General features: G+C 41.6%; 2 protein-coding genes across 2 annotated transcripts in view; one reads left to right on the forward strand and one right to left on the reverse strand.

Annotated features, from left to right (window-relative positions):
• LOC112053616 (phosphatidylinositol 4-phosphate 3-kinase C2 domain-containing subunit alpha) overlaps window positions 1-19,124 on the forward strand; it is a 41,878-nt gene that overhangs the window by 15,919 nt on the left and 6,835 nt on the right. The window contains exons 12-31 of the mRNA XM_052882063.1: window positions 55-227; window positions 1,792-1,999; window positions 2,900-3,104; window positions 3,598-3,798; window positions 4,627-4,745; window positions 5,670-5,842; window positions 6,559-6,725; window positions 7,312-7,445; window positions 8,228-8,316; window positions 8,822-8,995; window positions 9,182-9,339; window positions 9,652-9,739; window positions 9,951-10,236; window positions 11,271-11,421; window positions 11,979-12,135; window positions 12,569-12,702; window positions 13,407-13,514; window positions 13,954-14,154; window positions 18,228-18,421; window positions 18,718-18,863. Of these exons, the coding sequence (XP_052738023.1) occupies window positions 55-227; window positions 1,792-1,999; window positions 2,900-3,104; window positions 3,598-3,798; window positions 4,627-4,745; window positions 5,670-5,842; window positions 6,559-6,725; window positions 7,312-7,445; window positions 8,228-8,316; window positions 8,822-8,995; window positions 9,182-9,339; window positions 9,652-9,739; window positions 9,951-10,236; window positions 11,271-11,421; window positions 11,979-12,135; window positions 12,569-12,702; window positions 13,407-13,514; window positions 13,954-14,154; window positions 18,228-18,421; window positions 18,718-18,863 (3,266 nt within the window). The remainder of the gene's footprint in view (window positions 1-54; window positions 228-1,791; window positions 2,000-2,899; window positions 3,105-3,597; window positions 3,799-4,626; window positions 4,746-5,669; window positions 5,843-6,558; window positions 6,726-7,311; window positions 7,446-8,227; window positions 8,317-8,821; window positions 8,996-9,181; window positions 9,340-9,651; window positions 9,740-9,950; window positions 10,237-11,270; window positions 11,422-11,978; window positions 12,136-12,568; window positions 12,703-13,406; window positions 13,515-13,953; window positions 14,155-18,227; window positions 18,422-18,717; window positions 18,864-19,124) is intronic.
• Window positions 15,133-18,200, reverse strand: LOC112053615 (putative mediator of RNA polymerase II transcription subunit 26). The gene is made up of 2 exons (XM_024093088.2): window positions 17,247-18,200; window positions 15,133-16,129 (listed from the first exon to the last, which is right to left on the reverse strand). Exons 1-2 carry the CDS (start codon window positions 17,374-17,376, stop codon window positions 15,333-15,335), a joined length of 927 nt encoding a protein of 308 aa, XP_023948856.2. The 5' UTR covers window positions 17,377-18,200; the 3' UTR covers window positions 15,133-15,332.

Below are 19,124 nucleotides of genomic sequence, written 5' to 3' on the forward strand. Positions count from 1 at the left end.
ACAACCAATCAAAAAAGAGAAAATAATGAAAAGGAAAACTAATAAATTTTCTAGAGACCCTAGAGGGCGAGTTGTCCCGCGCGGTGGGAGTGCTCGGCGCGGAGGGAGTGTGCTCCCCCAGCGCCGTGTTCCAGGCGGTCAAGGCGATCTGCGCTCTGGCGGGCGGCGTGGAGACGCTGCACGTCACGCACACGCTCAACGCGTTCTCACAGGCGTGCACTGCGCAGGTGGGCTCTTGCACTATTACTACAAACATTTGGGCTTCAATAGCTCAACGAAATCAAAAAATCAAAATCAAAATACATTTATTTCAAGTAGGCTCAATTTACAAGCACTTTTGACACGTCAGTTGACTATTTGTAAAGATTCTACCACCGGTTCGGAAGGCAGGTTCTGCTGAGAAGATACCGGCAAGAAACTCAACAGTTGCTCTTTTGAAATGAAAAAGTCATACAGTATTATAATTTACAATTGATAACAATTACAATATTTTATAGTTTTACTTCCTGTGTGAAGGTGGAAGCTGAAGTAAAAAAAAAAAAAAGTAAATGTTTTTTAACACATTGCTTAATGCATACATTGGCATGTCCATCACAGTCTTGGGGATCTTGTTATAGAAGAGTACACCCAAACCTACAAAAGATTTTTTAACTCTTTGGAGACGATACGCAGAAATAACTAATTTATGCCCGTGTCTAGTAAGACGTGGGTTTTGACGATTTTGGCTGGTGGGAAGCTTCGGCCGTGGCTAGTTACCACCCTACCGACAAAGACGCACCGCCAAGCGATTTAGCGTTCCAGTACGATGTCACGTAGAAACCGAAAAGAGTGTGGATTTTCATCCTCCTCTTAACAAGTTAGCCCGCTTCCAACTTAGATTGCATCGTCACTTACCATCAGGTGAGATTGCAGTCAAGGGCTAACTTGTAAAGAATTAAAAAAAAAAAACGGTAAGAGCGGTCGGACTCATCACCGAGGGGTGGTGGTACGACCCTCGCCCCGTTTGTCTATTGTCGTACCTACTCCTAATACAGTCTTTACCGACTAGTTGGAGGGGAATGGGAATATTGGTCATATTTAAAAGATATGGCAAATGTTCTTTTTTTTTAAAAAAGAAAGAAAGAAGAAAGAAACATTTAGGCCCAAAAATGGACATCATTCATAGTTTTCTGGGATGGTTAATCACACTATCACACTAGTATTATAATTACGAAAGTTTGTGTGTAAGTTTGTCACTCCTTTGCGCTGCGGCTACTGAAGCGATTTGGCTGAAATTTGGAATTGAAATAGATTTTACTCTGAATTAACCCATAGGCTAGGCTTTTCATTCCGGAAAAGTCCATGGTTCCCGCGGGATTTGTGATAAACTGAATCCCACGCATGTGAAGTCGTGGGCGTCCGCTAAGTTTTATATAGTTTGGAAAAAATGGCGCCTAAAACTACTTTTTTTCCGAGTCATTTTATGATGAAAATATGTGTCTACAAAGTAAAATAGAGGAAAATTCCAACAGTTTTAGTTGCAATAATTATTTCGTTGAATGAATAGTTTCAGCGTACCCCAAATATTTATTTAACAAGAGTTTTCGCGGAACAACTCATTTATACACTACTTGATATACCACAAGCCTCCATATTATTTGTTTGTTTTCTAGTGAGCTTTTGTATTTGAAGTAGATCACAATCAATGAATACTCATACATCATTGTACCGACGTATCATGACTTAATAAACCAATATTTAGAATTGCTAACAATTAATAATGGTATTAAAAGAAATACTTAATGTACGCAGATTACGGGCACGGTCCGGCCAGAGATCCAATCAGAAAGCGGCCCATACTGTTCGGTGTCGCTGCGTGCAGCGAACGCGCGCGAGTTGCTCGCGCAACAGTGCTCGCGCGTTCGCGACGCAGTGCGTGCACTGATCGCGTTGTACACGCGCGCCAGGCTGCTTGACTTCCAAATGGCGGACGGACCTACTGTTGCGACTGATCCTAGCAGTAAGTAGTAATAGTAATAGTAATTAATCAGAGAGCGGCCCGTGCTACTCGGTGTCGCTGCGTGCAGTGAACGCACGCGAGTCGCTCGCGCGTTCGCGACGCGCGCGCTATGCTGTTCGACTTCCAAATGGCGGATACTGTCGCGACCTCAGACCAATTATTGTATAGGACCTGCCTCGCTAGACGTTACTTTCTACTTTCTGTCAAAGTATATGATCAACGATCTTATGCTATTATAAAAACTGTCTATAAAGTAATGGATGTTTCAGTTTTAATCGTGTTCATCGGTTTAAGAGCTCCGTAAAAATACCTTTTCGTGTAGTTGAATGGTGTAAGAAACGGTCAAAAACTTCTAGTTTAGTAAAAGTTATATACCAAATCTAAGCTCGTTTTCCTCAGAAAATGACAGACAATTTTTTTCGTAAATTTGGGTGCGATACTGGTCCTTCTCTAATTGGTCTGAGGTCGCGACTGATCCCCGGAGTAAGTTATCTAATAATATTGGAGAGCGGTCCCATTGCTCGGTGTCGCTACGCGCAGAAGTCGTCCGCGAATCGCTCGCGCAGCAGTGATCGCGCGTTCGGACACCAGACTGCTAGCCTTCCAAATGGTGGTCGGATTCCCCAGATGGACGGTTACGAGTTACGACTGATCCCAGTTAAGTAAGTTCGCAGTAAGTTATTTAATAGTTAATTGGAGAGCGGCCTCCTCCGGAGGAAGTCCTCCTTATGCATACTGTCTTCCAAAAAATAATTGTTGATAATATAAAATTTCCTAAATAAATTTCAATGTCTAATTTTGAGCAAGATTTTGTGTTCCTGACCTGACTTTATGTTATATCAACTTGCACATCAATGCAAATAAAAAAATAATAATATTTATTTCTAAAATTCCTTCCAGAAGCGGTCTCATCTCAAACAATATCAGAGACCATGTTGTTCTGCATCGAGGCGGTCCACTGCTTGCCTCACTGCTGGACTCACGACGAGTATCTGTTCCACACGCAGATTTACTACGGAACCCGACCTTTGAAAACGTTACACGTCACGCACATATCCAAGATCGAGTGTGGTGGGTTTTACCCTAGGATTATTTTTGATACTTGGTAAGTGCGATGTTTAATGTCATCTACTTTTATGTCTAAAATGTTAAATCACATGGCATATTTATTTTATTGCGGTTTTAGTAAACGGAGCTCCACATTTTCAAAAGAAATTCAGGGGTATTTATGGAAAACTCCAGATGGTCAGGGAAAAACAGGGAAATGGACGACCAACCTTATCATCAGGAAAAAATCGAGATTACAGTGTTTGTACCTGAAAATTCCACAGTGATATATTATATTATATTATACTAGCGAACGCCCGCAACTTAATTGACGTAAAATTAGTTTCTCTGACAGTCTTCGTTTGTCTGTCCTGTTATGTCCATAAAAAAATAGTTGTTGGTTATTTCATTGTAGTCGTCCTAGTTCTCTATATTTTTAAACCTTTTCTGTACAATATACAAGCGTGATAATTAAAAAAAAGAAATAAATCCCTCAAGCCGTTCTCGAGTTATAGTCCCTATAAAAAAACCTTTAATTTATATATTTTTAGGTTAAACCTGGAGGATGTTCCAATAAACACACTCCCCCGCGAGTCGAGGTTAGTGTTCACATTGTTCGGGCGCACGCAGCGCACCGACGAGCAGCACCAGGCTGAACAGCAGAACAACAAGGAGGGCGAGGAGAACGGTGACGTGCAGTTCGAGCAAGTGGAGCTCGGCTGGACGGCTGTGCAACTATTCGATTATGATAAGTAAGAGTCAAAGTATACTTCCATAGTCTCCTGTAAGCCTATGACGTAATGCATGACATATCTTGTGTATAGAAAAATAAGTGCGTTATAGACCACACGACTGAAGTCAAACTTCTTTCAAAAATAATAAATAGCGCCATCTATGGGCATCTTGCATAGAATTGTTTCAAAGTTCTGTAAGAACGCCATCTACTGGTAGTGGTACTGGTTTTAATAAACACTTGCACTACGCCTGTAGATGGCAGCACGCATCGCCCGATTACTATATTCGCCAAAAATACACGATTGATAAGAATATTGCTGGATAGTGATGTCATTCAAATATGTAGCTAAATAATCAAAAAAATAGAGAGATCCTCTCTGCCTAACTTTTCAGTGAAAACCTATTTATAAACCACTAAAAAAATGCCGTTTGTTGTGTTATATTAGTTATCTTTGATCACCCCAATTTTTGTAATTATACTCAAAGAAGGACACGATTTCTCCACTTTCATTATAATATATTACTTAAAGACCTTGGCCTCATTAGAACTGCAGCAGTTTCTATATTAGAATGGGTATCCCAAGCTGATCATACCAAATATGGCTAAGCAGGGAGCGCAGAAGGAACTCCTCCTTCTCCGCTCGTGTTGTTTTCCCTGCTGTTAGTTAACTGTCAAGGGCATCCTTCACCCTACACCCATCGGTCACAAGTCCGGTAATCTCTCGGCTCAGCTCGGAGATTTTGTCTCTGCCACATGATGGACCTAGCACCTTCGTGGTGAATCCATGGAAATGCTAAGATATTCGTCTCAGAAAATAGATTAACCAAATTTATGTTATCATCAGAATGTTAGCGTCGGGACACTACGTGCTGCCTCTCTGGCCCGCGTGCTGCGATCGTCGCATCGGCCCCGCCCCGCACCCGCTGCACACCCCGCCCGCGCCCTTCCCTCTTGTAAATATTGGTGAGTATACGTTCAGAACAACGACTTAGAGCGAGCGCCCCATTAGTGCTTTGTGTTACGTATCGTCGACGCTGCGTCGTTTTAAATGACATGCCATATTAAAGCGTTGCGTCACAGGCGACGATTCAAAAGACGACAAACAGTGTTCAAATTGTTTTATATGCATTGTTGAGACTGTCTGGGTGCGTGTGTCGTCCTCTTGCGCTACGACGTTGTGCGTCATCGCAACGCAGGTGTGACATACAATACGCACTAACAAGGAATTGTCCTTAACATGTAAAATTTCAACCCTATTATAACCCATTGGCGTGAATTTTAAAAATAAATCTTGAAAGACATTTTATATTAATTAATCGATTGTCTACACGATTTTTTAAGAATATTTCTTGAAAACGAATTTTTAACCGTTCAGGGGTGAAAATTCAAAAGTTCTTGATTATTTGTTTGCAACGCCGACAGTTTCTGCAATTCTTGCATACTTCCCTTACTTTATCTATTCTCATCAATCGTTCCATGCATGTTCTTCATATTAGGTACTTTGGCCTCAGACTAATTAGATAAAGACCTGCCTCGCAAGACATTAATTTTCTGTCAAAGTATATGATCAACGATCTTATGCGATTATAAACACTGTCTCTATAGAATCGTTGTTTCATAGTTTACAATCGTGTCCGTCGTTTAAAAACCTTCGTAAAAATACCTTTTTATGTACTTGAATGATGTAAAAAACGAACAAAAGCTGCTAGTTTAGTATAATATATGTATGAAATCTAAGCTCGTTTTCCTTAGAAAATGGCAGAAAATTTAGTTCGTGAATTTGGGTGCGATACTAGTCCTTATGTATTAAGTCTGAGACTTTGGCATGTTTCTAAAATTTGGTAAAAATAATAATAAATTATTACGATTATAATATTTGGTTCGCAGAAATACCCCTATACACGCGCACAGGTGTCAAATGGACGGACGACGAGGAAGAGAAGTCGTTGTCCGTTGAAGATCTACCAACGTTTGACACTTTGGACGGTCACACGCAGTCGCAGCTGCTGCATCTCATAGAGCAGGGCGCCTACCAGAGGATGCCCACAGAAGGTAGAGAGGTGAGGCTTTGGGGACTTGACAAGGGTTGACTAGGGTTCTTTAAGTTATACCCCATTTAAGAAACATGGGTTCTCATTTAACCATGATCTCACGTATCATGGTTAAACGAGAACGTCATCTTATACCATAAGTGTATTTATGGTCTAAGAGGATGCGCTTGCCTAGAAGATATCTGTTCAGTCTTGTTTTAGAGATACCCAAGTTATAAGAATCAGGAAACACAGACTTGGGAAAGGATGGGAACCCGTGCGTTCGTGAAGACGTAAAGTGTTTTTTAAGTGTCCTTGGGGCATTAACAATATATGGGGATGAGACCCACCTGTTGTCTTGGAGTATGTAGGCAGAAAGGGATTTCTGTGTTTGTGTGTGAGCTTAATATAGATCACAATAGGATTTTTTGGTATGAAACGAGATCGAGACAGTTCTTAGCTATTTACGATGAAGATCTGATTAGCCTAGCTTCGAACAGATAGGATTGAAAGATTTTATGAGTGAATTTTTAATATTACTAACAATTTGTGTTGTATGGTCATGAATATATCTATAGATTAAATCTTTAAAGCAATAGATTTTATGCAAGATATTAATTACTTTTAATATGTTTTAACGCTATTTCCTTGCGTGGCGATTTCTGACAGTTAACTCTATTGCAAGCAGTGTAGAGCATAGAGCATCTTTACAATAACATAGAGCCAATATCTATGATACTGCACAGATTCTATGGGAGAAACGCCAGTATCTGGTGGAGCTACCAGGCGCCTTGCCGCTCGTGCTGCTGGCCGCGACCAACTGGTGCGGGGAGCAGCGCGCGCAGCTCGTGTCGCTCATACAGCTGTGGGAGAAGCCCTCGCCGCTCAACTCCATGCATCTGCTGTTGCCCTGGTAATTCCGTTCAAACTGGTTAACTATTTATATCATCATTCGTCAATTTTTATTGACGGCTCACACCGTATAGGAGAGGCGATATGGACCCACCACGCTGCTCCAACTATTGTATAGAAACTATAAATTATTAAAATTAATGCTACGTTGAACCAATTACTTTCTATAGGACTTGCCTCGCTAGAGGTTACCCCTCTGTCAAAAATATATGATCATGATCAAAAGTGTTCATATAATCTGCATCTATAGAATCGATATTTTATTGTGTTAAAATTACACGTGTGTGTATTACGATTTAGAATTTATAGCTATGTGTAGTGTATTAAGGATACAAGAAATATTTTTGGTGTTAAATATTTTCGATGTGTGAGTTTACCTCGTCGCCCTGAAAAATTGACAGACAATTTTGTTGGTTAATTTTAGTGTGATACAACTCCGAAAGAAGGTAATTGGTCTGAAATTGAGCCTAATGCTCTATTATAGGGTTAGATGGGGAGAATATAGCTATGGTACTCGTAAATACAAAGTTCGTCAAAGATAACTATTTTGTTAAAACATTAAAGAAAAAAAGAATAATTTCCAATAGTTTCCCAGATGCGGCAGTGCGGAAATTTGCAGCGTCATTAGTAAACGGCATGTCCGACGACGAGCTGATCCGAGTGCTGCCGCAGCTTGCGCAAGCGCTGCGCTACGAGACGTACGAAGCGAGTCCGCTTGCAGGTGAGTCGGTAGTGAACGGCATGTCCGACGACGAGCTGATCCGAGTGCTGCCGCAGCTTGCGCAAGCGCTGCGCTACGAGACGTACGAAGCGAGTCCGCTTGCAGGTGAGTCGGTAGTGAACGGCATGTCCGACGACGAGCTGATCCGAGTGCTTGCGCAAGCGCTGCGCTACGAGACGTACGAAGCGAGCCCGCTTGCAGGTGAGTCGATAATGAACGGCATGTCCGACGACGAGCTGATCCGAGTGCTGCCGCAGCTTGCGCAAGCGCTGCGCTACGAGACGTACGAAGCGAGTCCGCTTGCAGGTGAGTCGGTAGTGAACGGTATGTCCGACGACGAGCTGATCCGAGTGCTGCCGCAGCTTGCGCAAGCGCTGCGCTACGAGACGTACGAAGCGAGCCCGCTTGCAGGTGAGTCGGTAGTGAACGGCATGTCCGACGACGAGCTGATCCGAGTGCTGCCGCAGCTTGCGCAAGCGCTGCGCTACGAGACGTACGAAGCGAGCCCGCTTGCAGGTGAGTCGATAGTGAACGGCATGTCCGACGACGACGTCAGTCCATATTATTTTATTGAAAATAAAAATAAAAGTATATATAATTAACCAGCAATGTGCAGCGCAGACAAACATGACGGCGAAAAGTCGGATAATTAACATCTTGTTTACATTTATCGATAATACAGAAAATATTTAAGTCTTCATTTAGGGAATATGTCACTATTAGTCTATTAGTTTTTTTATGGAAAACGTTTACAACTCTTAAGATTGTGTATTTTGTTTCAGAGGTTTTGTTATCTCGGGCGCTGACGAGTCCGGCCGTGGCACACAAATTGTTTTGGCTACTAGTTCATTCCCTGCCAAATGTACCACAGGTAACATATCGTGTAATTAGTATAGCATAGATGGTATGGACAGGTAACATATGGATGGACAGGTAACATTGAGTAATTAGTATAGCCTCACAGTCCACGCACATGGTTACATATTTTATTCATTAAAAACCCATATTCGGCGCACTATTGAGCATGGGTCTCCTCTCAGGATGAGAGGGGTTAGGCCTTATGTGGACTGGCAGAATTCACACACTTAGAGAATTAAAAAAATTTCGACCGGATTCGAACTCACACCAACCGAAATCGGAGGCAGAGGTCATATCCACTGGGCTATCACGTCTCAGGTCTGGGTTACATATACTGGCATTTAAATTATTTTGTCAACACACAAAAATAACTTTGAGAAATGCATTTATAGTGTGTGTCTAACAAATAACAAACTATGGGACTAAGAATTCTCTGAGAAATGTATTTATAGTGCAGTACTGTGTTTCTAACAAATAATAGGGGACTAAAAATTCTTTATCAAGCTGTTTGTTTTCAGGCACCAAATCAGGAGTTCTTGGGCATAAGTTTGGAAGAGAACGCTGGTGACTGTCAAGAAATGGACGCCTGTCTGACGGCCACGTGGAGGTATCGCCTGCTGTTGCGGGCGCTGCTGGCTATCTGCGGAGAGAACTTGACTAAAACATTGCTTAGACAACAACTGCTGGTTAAGGTAATCTATATGTCGCGCCATTGGGTTCAATTAACCAAATATAGCTTGGCCGGGGGGCGTGCAGTGATGAATGAAACCCCTTTTTTAACGAAACGTCTCGTTAAAAAAGAGTTTTTGAACGAGACGTTTACTCAGTAATGTTCAGTGGACATTCATTGGCTGATATGATGTAATTCTAATGCTTAGATGGTAGCGGACGTGGCGATGTCGGTGAAGTGCTCGAAGGAGGCGTTGCGGCAGCGTGCGCTGTACGTGGGCGGCGAGAAGCTATCGGGCTTGCTGCGGCAGGAGCCCGCCGCGCTGCCCTTCGCGCTGCACCGATACGTGCACGATATCGACGTCAAGTGAGTCATGTTATATCTAGACTAGCTGTTGTTAGATGATGTCGGTGAAGAGCTCGAAGGAGGCGTTGCGGCAGCGCGCGCTGTACGTGGGCGGCGAGAAGCTGTCGGGCTTGCTGCGGCAGGAGCCCGTCGCGCTGCACCGATACGTGCACGATATCGACGTCAAGTGAGTCATGTCATTAGTAGTCGCGTGTTTGCGACAATAGATGAGTTTTGAGCTAAATTGTGATAATAAATACCCACCATAATTGAAAACTATCACTTTAAAAGAATTTAAACGTTTGATATGCATTTTTCTTTTTTTATTTATAGGACTTGCTCGTATTTCTCTTCAAACACACTTCCTTTGAAAATCAATTTTATTGGCATCGACTGCGCTGTCATTCCAGCTATGTTTAAGGTAAGTGATCATAATGTTTAAACCAATCTGTAGATTCAAATGAAAAACAGTATTTTTAAAACTGTTTAAAGAATTTCAACAAACGAGTTAGATAAGTTATGGGACATGTGAATTATTTCTTGAAATTACAATTAATTTTTACACAGCCAATATTACTATTGTTTTTGTTTCCCCAAAAAATATAAATTCAATTCATACATATTGATTGCAGGTCGGTGACGATTTGAGACAAGATTCGCTAGTACTCCAAGTGATCAAAGTAATGGACACCTTATGGTTGAAAGCTGGACTAGATCTCCGGATAGTGACATTCCAAGCGCTACCCACCAGTAGAAAACGGGGGATGATAGAGATAGTGTCTGAGGCGGAAACATTACGAGCGATACAGACCGAGTGGGGCCTCACGGGCTCCTTCAAGGACAAACCCATAGCGGAGTGGCTCGCTAAACACAACCCTTCTGAATTGGAGTACCAAAGGGCTAGAGATAATTTTACTGGTAAGTGTTTTTTTTTTAATTTATCTACAAGCTTGCCCTTGATTGACTTTGAACCTAAAACTTAGTGGTAGGTCGAAAGTTTTCTCCTACTGGAATTATCCTTGTATGTTTAGCATGCATCAACGACATATCTGGTGATGAAAAAAGACTTGTTGCTCTTTATTTTGTTGTGATGGGATAAAAATTTAAGAATATGTTTATGGGTCTATGATGCGCAACACAAAATATCTGGACTCAAAAGAAAGACGAACGTCGAATAATAGCGACAACCAGTGGTGCTAATATGCGATCAATGAGATATCAACCCATATTCGGCTGTTTGCTGAGCTCGAGTCTCCTCTCAGAATGAGAAGAGTTAGGCGAATAGTCCACTACGCTGGCCCAATGCGGAATAGCAGACTTCACACACGCAGAGATCTAAGAAAATTCTCTGGTGTACAGGTTTCCTCACGATATTTTTCCTTCACCGTTTGAGACGCGTGATATTAAATTTCTGAAAATCACACAACTGAAAACTTGGAGATGCATGCCCGAACCAGATTCGGACCCACACCCTCCGGTATCGGAGGCAGAGGTCATATCCACTGGGCTATTAGGGCTCTAAACGTAAACCTCTCAACCGGAAATAGAAAGAGCCAATTATTGTCACCCGAAATACTCTTAAGCACCAACACTTATTATAACTGTAACAGTATAACCCCTCTTCTATGCGGCTGGGCTGGCTTTGTGGATCGTTAAAATCCTACTAATCTGAAGCGATTTGGTTGAAATTTGGAATAGAAATAGATTTTACTCTGGATTAACACATAGGCTACTTTTTATCCCGAAAAATCCATGGTTTCCCGAGATTTGTGAAAACTGATGATTTTGATGATATGAATGTCTGTTACTCTTTCACGCCTCAACTACTGAACCAAATTAGCAGAAATTTGGTATTAAGATATAATATAGCCTGGATTAACACTAGGCGTCCGCTAGTAGGCTTATAATGATGATTCCCCTTCGAATAAGGAACTGTTTACTGGTATATTCAGCTTCGTGCGCCGGCTACAGCGTGGCGACGTACCTGCTCGGCATCTGCGACCGCCACAACGACAACATCATGCTGAAGACGTCCGGACACCTGTTCCACATCGACTTCGGCAAGTTCCTGGGCGACGCGCAGATGTTTGGCAACTTCAAAAGGTTACTGGGATTTTATGGTTAAATATACCATTCAATTAGCCAAGTAAGAATGGACTGTAATGTAAAGAAATATGCCGTCTTATCTTAATGAATTAGAATCTAATTGTCTTGTAAACATTAAAGGGTTGTCAGTACGAACATTATTTAATCAGCTCGATGTTACTGTGTATTTCATTGATCAGAAAGTGGTGCAGTGGAAGAGGTGTTATGTATAATAAACAATACCAGCGCTGATAGACATTTCACGTAAATCATTCAATTTTATGAAAACATAACATTGTTCTACATTTTTAACTAGACAACCCAAAAAAATTTCTAAAGAATAAGTTGTGCTTTGAAGCAAGTTTTTGTGGGTCGCTATAGCTTGGCAAGTTCGTTGGTGACACTCCCATAATATGCGGGCGATGGGGGAAGGACTGCGCGGGTATGAAGTCGGGGACGCGTGTTCATAAATCGCGCGCACGGGGCATCGCTACCCCCCCTCCCGTCCGCGCGAACCATCGGGAGTGTTACGAATGTATTTGCTATATTTTGTTTATATATGTGTCTGTCCCTAGAGATCGCGCGCCGTTCGTGCTGACCAATGACATGGTGTACGTTATCAACGGCGGCGAGCGGCCCACGCAGCGCTTCCAGCACTTCGTGGAGCTGTGCTGCATGGCCTTCAACATCGTGCGCGCGCACCACGACCACATACTCGACTTGTTCGCGCTGGTGAGTTATCTCTACATGCTGCACGTGATCGACGGCGGCGAGCGGCCCACGCAGCGCTTCCAGCACTTCGTGGAGCTTTGCTGCATGGCCTTCAACATCGTGCGCGCGCACCACGACCACATACTCGACCTGTTCGCGCTGGTGAGTTATCTCTACATGCTGCACGTGATCAACGGCGGCGAGCGGCCCACGCAGCGCTTCCAGCACTTCGTGGAGCTTTGCTGCATGGCCTTCAACATCGTGCGCGCGCACCACGACCACATACTCGACTTGTTCGCGCTGGAGAGTTACTTCTAAATTAATATTAACGTTAAAGAACCAAAGGCATGGTATATTTTTTTTTATCTAAGATTTCATTTTCTTGAACAATAATAATGGGTGCTTTCATTAAATGGGGTATTTTTCAAATAGTGATAAAATGTTCGCACCACAGATGGCGATGTCCGGCGTATCGGGCGTGTCGAGCGCGGCGGTGAGCTACGTGCGCGGCGCGCTGCTGCCGGCCGCTTCCAATGCTGAGGCGGCCGCCGCCTTCGCGCAGCTCATCAACTCCTCGCTTAAGAGCAAGTCAGTTCACGCTGTACTTTCCGACTACTTGGAGAGGAAACGAAATATTGGTCATAATTAAAAGATAAAATTGTTTTTCTTGAATAATTTAGTCCATACACCCAAAACAGATGCAGGTTTTAAACTCATGTCCAACACATGAGTTTTTTTAAGAATTGTTTTGAAAGGAGAATGGCGAGGTTGCATGTATTTTGGGACTAGCAGATAGAAGTAGCGTACATTATAGAAACGTACATAGTACGTGATTAAACTAAGAAAATAAGCAAATGGTAACCAATCTTGAAAAGCAGGGAAAAAAGAGATATATCTTAAAATTAGAAGGTATCCTATCTATGCATACGAATAAATGTGAATTTTATACTGAAAAACACCGCCGCTGTCATACAACTGCGTGATTGCTTTATAAATACGACATGGCGTTTCCATCTCAGGCAACAAGTAGAATAATTTTACTATGCTAAGTATAGAAGTAATCTTGATTCCCGTTCTGTAAAATCTCAATGTTTTTTTTACAAACATCTTATAAAATTATAGTTTTAATTATTGCAAATGTATGAGTGTACGACACTTCTGAGTATGACTCCCACTTTCGCCATCCTCCTTTATTCAGATGATTTCACTACGTTTAAGTTAAACAATTTAATGTTTTAACTTTTTAAATATAACTTATTACAAAAATTAAATTGTTCATTTGTATATCCCAGGTTTACGCCCATTAATTTCTTCCTGCACAATTTGGCGCAGCTGAGAGCGAGCGGCGACCAGAGCAGTTGCTCCTCCGAACTCCTGTCCTTCATGCCGAGAACTTACACGTGAGTACAGTACTGTATACTAACTTTGAACCCGGACTTGGTCGCTAACTTTGGACCCTCATAAGAAGGGTCAGAGTCATACAATACAATAATAAAAACAATATAATATGCATTAAGAGCCAATATTGATAGCTCAATGGATATGACCTCTGCCTCTGATTCCGGAGGGTGAGGGTTAGAATCCGGTCTGGGGCATGCAACTCCAACTTTTTAGTTGTGTGGATTTTAAGAAATGAAATATTACATGTCTCAAACGGTGAACGAAAAACATCGTGAGGAAACCTACATACCAAAGAATTTTCATTATTATCTGCGTGTGTGAAGTCTGCCAATGCGCACTGGGCCAGCGTGGTGGAATATTGGCCTAACCCCTCTCATTCTGAGACTCAAGCTCTATAATATGCATTTTTTTTCCTGATTATGTTAGTTTGATGTACAGGATGGCGCAAGAGGGCCGTCTAGTGCGGGTGGAGTGCCTGAGCTATGAAAAACGCTACGACCCAGAGAAGCATTACGTATACGCGCTGCGCGTGTACCGACAGGGCCAGACCACGCCGTCCGTGCTCTACCGCTCCTACAAGCACTTCACCGAGCTCTACCAGAAGATCTGCCTTCACTTCCCGCTGGCGAAGGTTCACAGGTAACTAATTGTAGCTATAATTGATCGAACATGTAGGTTAACTAGTGCTTGAGCTACGAGAAGCGTTGCGATCCTTAGAAGCACTATGATTCTAAGAAGCAGTACGTCTACGCGCTGAGCGTGAACTGACAGGGCCAGACAACGCTGTCCGTGCTCTACCGCTCCTACGAGCACTTCATTGAGCTCTACTAGAAGACCTGCCTGCACTTCTCACTGACAAAAGTTCACAAGGGAGTAATTGTAGCAGTGCTTGACGGAATAAGTTGATATTGTAGTACTTAGGCTGCGAGAAGCTTTGCGATTCTTCGAAGCGGAATGATTCTAAGCAGCGCTACAAGATTCTAAGAAACACTACGTGTACGCGCTGAGCCGCCATATACTGACGGCCAGACTACGCTCTCCATGCTCTACCGCTCCTACAACACACACACGAAACAAGTGATTATTAGAAGCGCATGATTCTTAGAAATCCTTACTATTCTGAGAAGCGTTCCGTATTGCGTACGCATTGCGCATGTATACATGACCTGCCAAGGAATGTCTTGTTAATTAAATTTGGACTTTATTCCGACATCAGCAATGTCTAAATTAATTTAACATTGCCAGTCGCCACACCTCTTGCGAAATTAACCGGCCCTTATGGTTATCGGGGAAGTAAGAGTTCTTACCTCGGCCGTATTATCTATACTCTAGTTCTATCAGATTATCACATTCCATCTTATGGCACAATCAGTCATGTTATCTAAGCGAGCTACTGTTTCAATGACATCGCGCGATATAATTAAGATAGTAATCGTTGCATATAATTCCTAGTAAAATGATAAGGTCAAGACGATAATGCAAATGATTTATATAATTCGTATAATATTTCCTAATCATCATCATGTCTATTTTAATTGCCTACTACAAGGCCAAGCCTTTCTCAGTATAGCGAGGGTGTTAAAAAAACAACATATTTTTTTAGGAATATTTCGTTATACTTGTGAATTGTACACACATTATCTTGGTAAATTAATGTAAAAATTAAGTACCTAATTTTCTGGCTTCCGGATCTGTAGTAGAGTTACCACGAAAAGAGTAGAGTGATTATTGAATCTGAATTGCAATTATAGTAGACATCGTTAAAATAAAGCTTAAATAATATTAAAAAACATAAATATATGATTTTTCTAATCAATTTAACTTTTACTTGTTTCCTTAGTCCTTGTACTGCCAGCATTATAATTTAAATCCAAGTGCTTTTGTTTAGAGGAGCTTTTGCTGACTCCGGCTTGTCTGTTCATCTGTTGTCTATGCTGGGATATCAAGCCCCAACTGTCCATATCTTCCACTGGAGTCGAAAAGCTAGTGTTTCCGGTGCCATCATGCGTGTTCGGTGATATTTCTGAGACCGATGAATAGGGAGGTGGACCGCTGCTTTTACTTATCGAACTTTCTAGAGTGTTTGTTGTATACTGTTGTTTATGACGGGCATCAGATGGAGTTCTAGGCAATTGTTGTTTGGATTGACGGTTGCTTGGTTGGGTTGATTGTTGGGTCCGTTGTTGCTGGACTTGAGGAGCGGTGCTTTGTTTCTGTGGTTGAGGTGCGGCTCGTTTTTTTGGTTTCTTTTGTTCCTGGTTTTGTGGTTGACTTTGTGCTGCACTCGGTTGCACAACTTTTTGTTTCTCCGTTGCCTTCCTCAATTTTTCTGCTCGCTGCCTCTCTTTCTCCGCTAATTTCTCTTGTTTCTTCTGCTCGGCGAGACGCTGTTTCTCCAATTTCTTTTGTTCTTTAATATTGATTTGTGGAGGTTGACTAGCCGTCTGCGAAATGTCGGGCACACTTTTTCTTACATTCATTGCCTCGTTGGAAGGTTTTGTTAATTCGCTGGTGCTTTTCGATTGTTTATTTGACGCTAAGGATTTTGTGGGCACTTTTCTTTGAGACGGTGTTGATTTCTTGGGAGTATTGTGTTCCGTATAAAGGTCGCTACCTATATTTAAAAACAAAACAAATTATAATACCAAAAAAATAAGATTGGATACATATGTGTAAAAAATAAATATTGAAGATAACCCCACAATACGCTGCCTTGTGCATGTATTTAGAAGGCATGAGTGTTATCGAGTGCCTGTAATATCAATGTTAACCCTGAAATTGTATTGTAATATAATTTTTTGCTTTGGCAAAAATATACTTTTTGAAGATAGTATTTCCTACTAATTCTGAAACACATTTTATAAACTAAAAATTCTAGATACTTATCATGACATCATGCTTTGGTATTTATGTATATTTAATCTCGCTATGTAAACCTTGTAGCATTACTAATTTTACTAATCTCTTTATCATAGCAGTATCTACTGAGTATTGACACTTCTTGTGTTGTTATTCCTTGAAGTGTTTGTTACACGTTCTAATACTTCAGATAATGCAATATTACAACAGTATAAAAATTAACCTTAATTAAATATATCTTATATTGTCTTCCCAACAGAATTTCGGCCAAAGCAGCCAATCTCAATTAGAGATGAACTATCTGCGCAATGTACCGCGCATATACACCATATCATCATCATCATCATCATCATCATCATCATCATCATCATCATCATCATCATCATCATCATCATCATCATCATCATCATCATCATCATCATCATCATCATCATCATCATCATCCATCATCATCACCATCATCGTTAAAACCCATATTCTCTGCTGTTCACGGCTCACTGTTGAGCACGAATCAGATCAGATATTCTGATATCAGAATCAGAGGGGTTAGGCTTATAGTCCACCGCGCTGACCCAATGCGGATTGGCAGACTTCACCTACGAAAATAATATTTTTTTCTTTTCCTCCAACCTCCCAACTTTTCAATTACGCAATACGCAAAATTTACAAAGTTTCATAGAAACTTTCATCCCCTATTTTATCCCCTTGGGGTTAGAATTGATCAGAATCTTTAGCGGATGCCTACGTCATAATATCGACCTTTATGCCAAATTTCAGCCTGATCCGTCCAGTGGTTTGGGCTGTCTATTGATAGATCACTATGTCAGTACCCTTGAGTTTTATATATTTAGATAGCGAAAATGATTACGTACCAAATAGTTCATCCTTATTTGTCCTGTAGGCACCATTGAGAGAAATACCAGGTGTCTCAAAGTATTCCAAACCGCTTGACTTTCCGTTATTAAAGTTTAGCGAAGCCTTGAAACCTAGGAACTTTAACATTGTGCACAGCAAAATCCTATCCTGTTGTAATTCACTATTCTTCAGTAAAAGCCCACATCAATTGTATTTTTATATCCACAGCACTGAATTTTTCAGACCGATTTGAAACTCGACAGTCCAGGAAGCGAATTATAACAATAATGGCGTTATCACAGTTTCTTGACTCATTGTATGTTGAGGAATTTTGTACACATCACCCTATGTACTAAAATTTCCTTTCAGGCGTGCCAAATGATAAGGAACTGAACAATAACGTTAAGTTTACATACACGAATGTACTCTGTCCCCTAAATTTCTAATTATCCTCCAATGTTACTTTAGCTATGTTTATGTTCGATGTAAACCATAATAACATCGATACTTGTTATACTGATAGATAAGATAATGAGCCCTGTCGATATTGTAACTGATGAGTAATGTTATCGCATAAAATATTTATGTATGTTATGTTTTATACCGGATTTTCTTTTTTCTTCTCAGATTAGATTGATTACATAAATGCATAATTAATATAGATAACAGTATTTTTTATTACTACGCTTCGGATTCAAAAGCTCAGGACAGCGAATTCTAGGGTGTGTTACTACTAATCCCAACAGTTGTAATGCCACCTAGCGAATTGATTGTGAGTGTTTAGTAAAAAGAAAGTTCCTCCACGTCTTATCCAGGCAAGGAAAACATTGCCTCAAAGTCCTTACTCCCACCATCCCACTAGGAAGAAGACGACTCACAAGACGAAAACGCATGAAAAATTGCATCAATCTTGGACTAGATGTGGTGAAGTGCGCTTATATTTAGCTTTTATTTATTTGTTTAGATAGATAACAGATATTTTTATTTAAAACTTTCAGTTTGCCCATCGGTCTCCACGTGGGCCGGTCCAACGTGCGCCAAGTCGCCGAGAAGAGGTTCGCCGACGTGCAAGCGTTCCTCACGTCGCTGTTCAGTCTCGCAGACGAGATTGCACACTCGGACCTCGTTTACACGTTCTTCCACCCGCTGCTCAGGGACCAGCAGGACGTCGAGCCGCAGAGGCTGAGGAAGGGTGAGTGTGTTGCTATAGCCTCAACGTTAGTCGGATGTGTATTCACCAAGTCACTGAGAACAGTTCGCCGATGTTCAAGCGTTCCTTAAGTCACTGATCGACAATGGACGCGGGCGTCCGCTAGTCACAAAATGGACGACAGCGATTTTGACGTTTGAAAAAGCACGTGATTTTTAAATTAAGTTTTATAAGAAATCATTATCTTTTATTAATTATTATGGCTATCTTTCGAACCATTATTCCAAGTACTATGCTAAATTAAAATTGTCAAGTCAACTACCCTATTACGTTTGCAGGTGAGTCGGTAGAGGAGTCGAGCAGTGGCTCTGGCTCGCTGAAGCTGTCGGTGCAGTACGCGGGCGGCGTTCTCTCCGTGCTCATACTGCACGCGCAGTCCCTGGCCGCCACGCCTCAGGGCCTGCCTCCTAACCCTTACGTTAAGGTACGACTTGACATCTAGAACTAACATAATCCTTTTATCTACTATATAAAAATAAGTTTTTTAAGGTTTTCCTTCTTGACGCTATAACTCCAGAACGCACGAACCGATTTCCACGGTTTTGCATTCGTTGGAAAGGTCTCGGGCTCCGTGAGAAAATTTCAACAGAAAAGCGGAAAAATCTTTTTTCACATACGGCGCCATCTCTGATACATATCATGTACTACAAACCAATATTGTAGGGGTAGGGTAGGGATAGGGTAG

The sequence above is a fragment of the Bicyclus anynana genome, chromosome 6 (assembly GCF_947172395.1).
Source record: "Bicyclus anynana chromosome 6, ilBicAnyn1.1, whole genome shotgun sequence".
Classification (NCBI taxonomy): Eukaryota; Metazoa; Arthropoda; class Insecta; order Lepidoptera; family Nymphalidae; genus Bicyclus; species Bicyclus anynana.